Consider the following 9,312-nt stretch of genomic DNA (forward strand, 5'->3'; position numbering starts at 1 on the left):
ACAGTGCTTGGAACATAATAAGTGCTTAACGAATACCACCACCACTATTATTACCGTTTCATCTCTGGCAGTGTAGAACATAGGAAAGAGAAATTCACAATGTCATTCACTTCCATTTGCTGGTGAATCTATTTGGTTGTCTGCAGGGTTTCTCTGGTTCAGGCTGTTCCCTTGATTTTCCTCAGATTTATGGTCTTTCTGTCATTCTGGACTCACTCTCCAAAGCAGTTTATAATCACCTGTATTTCTCCTTGGCTTTTTGGGCATACTTATCCCTGCCAACTAATCTGATGATGTTCACAGCCTGATGGGTTTCTGATCCTTTGGGAAATGTCTTATTGTGTTCTAACTCTAGCACCTAGGTTCCTCCTTGTATCTTTGAGCATAGCTGTGTAGAGTAAATTAAACAGGACTGGATGTACTTCTTAGTTCTCCTGTTCAAGAGGGTATTAGTGTAGTGGTTAATATCCCCACCCATCAGGCGGGAGACTGTCCAATTCCCTGACTGGGAGATATATCCTTTTTGAAAAACAGTGTGGTTTAATGGATAGATCATGGGTGTGGGAGTCACAAGGACCTGGGTTCTAAACCTGGTTCCACCACTTGTCTGCTTTGTGCCCCTGCCAAGTCACTTCACTTCTCTGGGCCTCAGTTCCCTCATCTGTAAAATGGGTTAAGACAGAGCCCCATAGGGGACATGGATTGTGTCCAACCTGATTAGCTTGTATCTACCCCAGTGCTTAGTAGAGTGCCTGGCACGTAGTAAATGCTTAACCAATACCATAAAAAAAAGTGTTGTTGCCAAACAAGATTTTTTTCCTTGTCTGCTATGGCAGTGGGCCTAGCCTTGGATCTCTTCAGCTCTGGCATCCAAGCTCCTGTCACATCTGTCTGTTAATGTGATTTGCTGGTCAAGACTTAGGCAGCTGTCAGTTTCTCATCAGGGATATGAGGAGATTCAGGGTGTGTTGATGCCTTGTTTGTCTGGCTCAAATACTCCCAATCGGAGTCCCTTTCATCCAACAGTCTTGGTGGTTTTTGCAGTACCTTGATGGTTCCCTGGTACATAACACTGCAAGGAAAGAAATTTGTTGTTTACAATGGAGATTGCATAGGGGCCCTTGGTTCACAAGGTCTTGTCTGGCAGAGGTTTTTGTCAGTCAATCAATCGTATTTATGAGCACTTACTGTGTGCACAGCACTGTACTAAGTTCTTGGGAGAGTACAATATAACAATATAACAGACACATTGCCTGCCCACAATGAGTTTACAGTCTACAGGACTTTGCTCTCCAGAAGCTAATATTGAGCTCTTTAAAAAAAATGGCATTTGTTAAGCACTTAAGTATTCCATGCCAGGCACTGTACTAAGCAATGACATAGAAAACAAGCTAATCGGGTTGGACACAGTCCATGTCCCACAAGGTAACTGAGGCACAGAGAAGTGCAGTGCCTTGCCCAAGAAAACACCCGACAAGTGGTGGAGCTAGGATCAGAACCCAGCTCCTTCTGACTCCCAGGCCCATGCTCTAACCACTAGGCCACGCTACTTCTTGGTTTAGTGGACACTTTAGTGACTGAATTGTCAGTGTGAGCATGGATGCCTCTAAACGATGATCTGTCCTTCACCCAGCCCCACATATGGCTGCCATAATCCTGCAGCTCCTCCCACCACACTAAGGTACAGTCAGATGTTGGTGGTAGGTTGACGGCAACTACTCTTTTGGGTCTGGTGAACTTTTTCCAAGTTTGCGTGGGGATTCTTGCAGCAGACTGGATTATGGGTTTTTCTCTGGGGGCATTTCTCAGCTTAACTAATCAACAGGGATAGAGTTAATATTGCTAAAACATGAACTCTTTTCTTTATAACTTGCTGGGAAATTCTGTAGAATAAGATTGTTTTCTATGTGACTGCCTACTTTGCATGAGTAAAATCCACAAAACCCTTTCCACCATGTGCTTTGGTCTTCCTTCTGGGAGCTTCTGTTTCTCTGGAGTTTCCTTTCTCTGCATCCCCCTGCTCTGAAGCGTGCCAGTCATCTCCAAAGTTTCACAGGGAGCTGGGGGGTGCCCATCCTAATAAAGGTAATTCAAAATGGAGGAATGCTTTCCAGGAAACACTGTGCAGAACAAAGTGGGTGGCTACTTGCTAGCGTGTAAGAACCCACATAGAGCTACAAAACTACCATTTATTTTAAGGCAAACTCTAACCAAGAAAGGCAGAATATCATCAAGCATGTCAGAAAATACTGTCCCTATCTAAAAAAAAACATGCAGGGAATGTTTCTACTAATTGCCTTGTATTAGACTCTCCCAACTGTTAAGTACAGTTTCCTGCACATAGCAAGTGCTCAATAAATGCCATTGATGATGATGATCTTGTAGGACATTTCATATTCTCTGAAGTTCTTGCAAATATGTCTTGTGGAATCATTATAATAATAATGACAATAGCTTTTGTTAAGCAATTACTATCAAGCACTGTTCTAAGCACTGGGGTAGACAAGGTCCCTGTCCCACAAACAGCCTCCTCCTATGTGATGAAAACAGACACTTTTTAAAGCACTGAGAGATCAGAGAGTCGATTGATAATCCTTAAAGAAGGAGTGTGGCCTAGTGGATAAGGCATGGGCCTGGGAATCAGAAGGATCTGGGCTTTAATCCCACCTCTGCTACATGTCTCCTGTGTGACCTTGGGCAAGTTACTTCTCTGTGCCTCAACTGCCTCATCTGTAAAATGGGGGTTGTACGTGAACCCCATGTGGGACAGGGACTCCGTCGAATCTGATTAGCTTGAACCTATCCCAGCGTGTATAACCATGTGTGGCACCTAATAAGTGCTTAACAAGTACAATTATTATGAGTATTATGCAGTAGCATTGCTGCCTTGTACACATTTGTGCCCCAAAGACTTTCACATTATCTTCTTTGCACAAGCTATTTCAAAATCAGTGACTCTAATGAACTGTTTTTTTGGTAATTGAGAAAGCAGGGCAAAAAGGGGAAGCCACTTTGTGATGATGTCAATAGCATCTGTCGTAGATAAGCAAAACTGTGAAATAACGGGTAACTTTTGCTTTCAGCTTTTCAGAGCCAGATTCTGTCGTGAGAGATTCAATATTGTGTTCAGTGTTATTCCTTAAAGGCAGGCTTGGGGCTGGCATTTCTGCAGGGGAGGTTTGAGTCTGCAGCGGGCTTGCTTATGCAACTGCCTTAATCAGGCATGGGTGTACCAGTGCCTCGTATCTTCTGTGCGGACGCAGTTTCCCGGCTATAGTCGGCTAACTGTGTTTAAAAGTGAAAAGACCTTAGAGATCCGATGTTCCTCATTTGCCTTTTTTTAATCGATTTCTGTTTTGCCATTGTAACATTTTGTTGTTTTGTTTATGGTTTTTTTTTCATTTCCGATTTCCTCATTAACATTTCCATTGCTTATTTCTCGTGCCAGTGTACTGTGTCACCTCACCTAAGAAGGACGATAGGTATAGGGAGCCACCTCCCACCCCTCCGGGATACATGGGGATCTCTTTAGCGGACATAAAGGAAGGACCGCCCCACCACCCGCACTTAAAACCTCCAGACTATAGCGTGGCAGTGCAGAGGTCAAAGATGGTACATAGCGACCTCTCTAGACTCTCATCAGCTTCTCTCGGTAGCGAACCCGTGACCTGTGGGCCATCGAAGATCCTAACTCAGCCTCAGTGGCATAACCTGCAACCGCCCCATCCTAAAGTAGCAGATCTGCCTGCTGCAGATAGTGAAGCAGACGGTATGTGGACGCACTGCGCGGTAGCTGTTGAATGAAGTAGTGTGTGTGGAACATCAAGTCTCTCAAATGTTCGCGCGCTCTCTCTCTTCTGTTGTTTATTTCAATCATTTTTGTCAGCGATGCCTATCTAGATGGCATTTTGCAATGAGTTTGGGACAAGTCCTGAAAGCCTCCTATGGGTTAAGTATCTGGATTGGAGGCATATAATAATAAAATAATGATAATGATAATTATGGCATTTGTTAAGCACTTACTATATGCCAGGCACTGTACTAAGCTCTGGAGTGGATACAAGTGAATCAGTTTGGACACAGTCCCTGCCCATGTGGGGCTCACAGTCTCAATCCCCATTTTACAGATGAGGTAACTGAGGCACAGAGAAGTAAAGTGACTTGCCCAAGGTCACACAGCAGACCAGTGATGGAGCTGGGATTAGAATCCATGACCTTCTGACTCCCAGGCCCATGCTCTGTCCACGCTGCTTCCCAAAGCGACTCAATGGTGGGAATTGTGATCTCTGGCCTCAGGTCTTCGCTGACAGCTGAAATGGACCCATCCCCATCACATCTTCCAGTCTGATCTGGTGCTCTTGGTAGTAATTGTGGGACACCGAGTTCACAAGACAGGCTGTGGGGCGAGCCTGCAATGGCCCATTCTGTGGACAGTGTACGTTGACTTGGTGCCGGCTTTGTTTAGGCCGATTCTAGTGGCCAAAGCTCTGCTCTCTGGGGCGTTTTTGTTTGGCAGCATAAATGAGCCCCTGGCCCTAAGGCACTGGGTTACGGAGCAAGTGTTTCAAGCTCCCTCCAGTTTGTGCTGCCCACTGGACCCTCACTGGTATAATCTGATGGTTGACGGGATTGGAGACATCACTTTACAGGCACCCTATTTCCCCGTCCAAGGCGACACTCTCATCTCATTGCCCAAAGCCCACAACCTGCCTTTAGACTACTTACAAGTTCGCAAGTGCCAAAAATTCCAGATCATTGAAAACTTGAAAGAAAAAAAAAAGCCACTGTGGCTCTTGATGGGTTATTCCAAGAATTACTGTCATCTGAGAAACAGCTTGCGATGATTCCACTTGAATTCACTAAGGCTAGGGGACAGAAATGCGCCTACCAGCTGCATAAATTAACATAATGCTTGTGAGATCCTGTTTTTGAACCATTCTCTGCCTTTCTAAATGAGGGAAATCCTGGTGAAGAGTTGTTAAGAGTTGTCAAGATAAATTACAGCTTCTCCTCTGTTGGGTGTGGTCAGAATCTCCAGTGTAGCAGCCTCTGAGTGGCACAAAAGACAGTCTCTCTTTGAGGGGGATTATTGTTGCAAATTCTGAGGGCTGGCTACCATTTCATGTGTATGGGGAGGAGAGGGGAGTGTTGGGGGGGAGGGGTGTGTGTGTGTGTGTGTGTGTGTGTGTGTGTATGCGTGCGTGTGCGTGTTTTGGGACCAGAGGACAGATAATTGATGTAACTAACCACAATGCCTTCTTTCCTTCCTTTCCAGATGGCGAGCAAGTTTCGGCTGTGTAATTATTGGGTAAAGTTGTCTTGCGGACCACTTCAGACCACCAGGGCGTTCAAAGAAGGACCGTACGATCCTATTGGCGAACGCTGACAGCTTGCTGCTACTAACCTCAGAAGCTGTATTGCCTGTGGCGTGAGCAACGAGGTGAATCGTGTTTTGTCACGTTTAGTCTCAGCAACCAAGAAAGCCCATTTTAGTCCTAATCCAGCATCCTGATCCGAGGTTCACCGCCTCCACACTGACGATAAAGCCGTCTGCAGAGTCATCTGCAAGCTAGGACCTCCCCTCGAAACACCGACCGGTTAGGCTGAAGAGCATAGCTAGAGTTTTCCATCCGTGCTTTTAAATTGTCATTAGGATTTTTCCAATAAGAATATTCTTTATGCGCTCATGGACAAATTTAAAACTTCAGCAGAAAGCTAAGGACATGGCAGTGGGGTGTTAAAAGATAATTTTTCAATCAACTGGGCGTTTGTCATGAGATTTTTCTTTTTGTCGAGAGATTTTTCTTTTCTTTGTGTTTGAGTGTTCTGATTGGCTGATGTGTGCTTTGCCAGGAAATAAAGCTCGATGTCATGTAAATCATCTTTGACGAAAGGGTCAAGGTTTAACATAGGTATGTTTTTTTAAAAAAGGGGGGAATGTACTTGAGTGCAAAATTAATGTTTTTAGCATGGTTTGGATTTTTGGAAAGTTTGCTGTAGGGCTGAAGTGAAATACACCATTTTGGATGAAAGGTTGTATGTGGAGTGATGGAATACTGCCACCTTCTGCCTGTCTGGGAAAGCAGGCAAAGACAACAACTTTGCCTTTTGTTCAGCCTGTGAAGAAATGAACTAGTGGGGAGAGATTTCTAAATTCATAGGTATGAAATATTGCTTGTAAAATGAATTTCATTTGTATTATTTAACAGAATTAAATCATTCCCCCAGGGAAAATCCTACAATAGCATGTCAGTTGAATTTGTGAAGCTAAATTATAAAACCAGTAAACTTGGTGTGGGATTATAGCTAGTCTCACATCCCTGGTCCTGAAACTGGAAATTTTATTACTCAGTAAGAGTGGATTTTTGTGTTTGTTTTTTAAAATACACCTAATCCCTTGGCAGTGGGGTAACTATTTGAACGTGTACAGTGTATTCACTTGAACATACAGAACAATTGCCATTGTCCACATTTTTGTGTGTTGCGCATATGGTAAATATGGCCCAGTTGCATGATTGCCTGCTTAAACTGTGCTTTCCCAACCCCACTTTTTCCTTCCCGGTTTAGCACTCGAGATGATCCATTCTAATGTTCTAAAAGGTCATGAATCTGTTTTTATGTATTTTAACATTTAATTGTACATGTTAATGATCATGTTTACAGGAGAAGCCAGAAGATTTTTCTAATTTTTACAGCCTCGGGGGAGCTTTCGATGTCTTTAACTATCTTTTAAAGTCTATTTTATATTATTTCAGTTCTGTGATGTGCCAAAGAAAGAGCACTCAAAATGCTATTTGGCACATCTGATCACCAACGCACTCATGTGTGTTACCTAGATCAATGCTGTTCAGGCATTGGCTCCTGAAAGAATCTTTTCCTCAAAACCACCTCTGAGTGTGTACACATTGGTTTCTGGCTAGGTTTCCTCTCCCTCTCTTTCCTGCACCCTTAATTATTCCATCTGGAAATTACCAATTAGAAAAGTGGTCTATGGAAGGCCTACTCATGGTTTGCTAGGAATTGGAAGGTGAGTAGGGAAGAAATCCACTGGCTTGTGTGTATCTCAGTTATGGTGGGTGCCACCAGAAGACTCAACCCAATAACTTTGGGGGCACTTGGTAATTTTTAAAACGATCCAGAGGCTAACTCGCATCTCGAAGACCTTACGGTCATCAAGGGACATAAAAAGGAGTAGTTTTTAACCAGAAAATGATGTATATATATTTTGCCTGAAAAATGAAATGTTTTTAGGTTTAACGTCCAACCTATAACATAGATTTGTCCTTCCCTTCCTCCAATAAAGCAAAGGGGTATATGGATGTGGTCTACCTACATCCAAATCTGGCATCCATTTATCCAACCAGCTGTTTGAAACGGATTTCCCTGGGAAGCTCGGTGTCCGCCCATCATCAGCTTCTCTGACAGGATATCTAGAAGTTCATGAAACTCCTGCCGATCTCCTTTTACCCTTCTTAAGGCATTTAGTGTAAATAAAATGATGCTTTGAGGACTGACCCGAATTTTGCTGCTTCTGACATGCACGGAATGTTTCGAGTCCGCTTGTCCTGGCCGTGGTTTCCACTGGTTGGGACCAACTGATCACATTGATCAGGGACAACGTCCAGATGTCGTGATTTTTGTACAGTCTGAAGAGATAATATCCCTTTTTGATCTTGGACACCTTTTTAACTTAGTTTTCTAATCCTGCCTCTTCTTGGTCTCCTAGCCACAGCAAAAAGCCAAAAAAAAAAAAACCCAACCAAAACCCTTGCTTAGCTCATCCTGTGCTCCACATCCCTGTCTGGCTTCCTTCACTTTTCACTTCTGTCATTCAGCCCCTTGTCTTTGAAAGAGCCTCACCTCTCGCTGGCCTCCTTGTCTGTCAGAAACGTTTTAACACTAACCATCTCAATGCTCAAAACTGACAGGAGTAAAGAAATCGTTAAACCAGTTCGTTTTCTAAAATGAACTCTTTGGGGAATCAGAACATCCCCAAACTCCTCCCAGTCCTGCAAGGCAATAGAATTTGCTCAAAAGTGTTTCTCTTCTCGGTAAGGTCATTCATTCGATGTAAGTGGATGTTCTGTGGTTGGGGAAAGTGACTGTTTGAAATGCCAGTGTAAATATTCAGTAAATGGGATGCTAAATTTCAGGGAAATTGTAATATCCGCTTATTTAAGAGACTGAGTTTTTGGGAAGAGATGACTAAGATTCTTAGCCAATGTGGGAACCTGAACTTAAGTGCTCTCTGGTAACGGATGGGCCCTCAAGGCACACAGAATCTGGGCTCCCAGTACCTCCTCCGAAAGACCAAACCAGATTCCTCATGTACCTCTGAAATAGTTTGCTTGCGGGAGGTTGACAAGTAGAACTATCATTTTAAGCTTTGTAAATATTACAAATAATTTTCTAAAAGAGCTATTTACTTACAATGACCTTAAAAACTGATTTTTTTTAAAAGGGATATTCTCTCTTTAGAAAAGCTTTCCAGTATATTTAATAAATGAACTTGAACGCCCAGTTCAGCTTTGGCTTAAGTTGTGCTTTTTATGGTCTGTGTTTATTTTTGATATACATGGAATGCAGTTTAGCTTGGTATTATACAATTCTAAATACGTGAGCATATTGGCAAAAACTGCACAGTTGTAATGACATTCATATAGCAATTGTACTGCACAATTCAGTGATTGTAAAGTATTCTGTAACAATCAATGTTTGTCTCCTATTTTTTGATACCTCTTACACTTATGTCTTTTAGAAAGACAGTATCTCTATGCTTTTTGTATTTTTACTGAGTGAGTGTAAATATTTGTTATATTTTTGGTTAAGAGAATGTTTAAAAGTACTGTTTATTCTCCAATCTGCTAATTTGTTGGAATCAATAAACAACCTACTCAACTGAAGATTCGCTGTGCTTTTTGAGTCATTAGATCTAGTTTGGTGAATCAGCTGCCTTCAGTCGTTCTGAACTCTTACTGCATTCAGAGCAGTGAACTAGGTACTTGGGAGAGTAAAATAAAAAACACAGTCCCTGCCTTGGAAGAGTTTACAGAATAATAGTATTAATGGCATTTATTAAGCACTTACTATGTGCAAAGCACTGTTCTAAGCACTGGGGAGGTTACAACGTGATCAGGTTGTCCCACGGGGGGCTCACAATCTTAATCCCCATTTTACAGATGAGGTAACTGAGGCACAGAGAAGTTAAGTGACTTGCCCAAAGTCACATGGTTAACAATTGGCGGAGCTGGGATTTGAACCCATGACCTCTGACTCCAAAGCCCGTACTCCTTCCACTGAGCCACGCTGGTA

At 42.8% G+C, this 9,312-nt stretch overlaps 1 protein-coding gene across 5 annotated transcripts in view; it reads left to right on the forward strand.

Annotated features, from left to right (window-relative positions):
* RAPGEF6 (Rap guanine nucleotide exchange factor 6) overlaps window positions 1-8,863 on the forward strand; it is a 295,383-nt gene extending 286,520 nt beyond the window's left edge. For all 5 annotated transcript variants that reach the window (XM_038740784.1, XM_038740786.1, XM_038740785.1 and 2 more), the window contains 2 exons: window positions 3,449-3,769; window positions 5,276-8,863. In XM_038740784.1, coding sequence (XP_038596712.1) covers window positions 3,449-3,769; window positions 5,276-5,301 — 347 coding nt within the window. In that variant the 3' untranslated portion in view covers window positions 5,302-8,863. The remainder of the gene's footprint in view (window positions 1-3,448; window positions 3,770-5,275) is intronic.
* The last annotated feature ends 449 nt before the right edge of the window (window positions 8,864-9,312 follow it).

Source organism: Tachyglossus aculeatus, chromosome X1 (genome assembly GCF_015852505.1).
Source record: "Tachyglossus aculeatus isolate mTacAcu1 chromosome X1, mTacAcu1.pri, whole genome shotgun sequence".
Classification (NCBI taxonomy): Eukaryota; Metazoa; Chordata; class Mammalia; order Monotremata; family Tachyglossidae; genus Tachyglossus; species Tachyglossus aculeatus.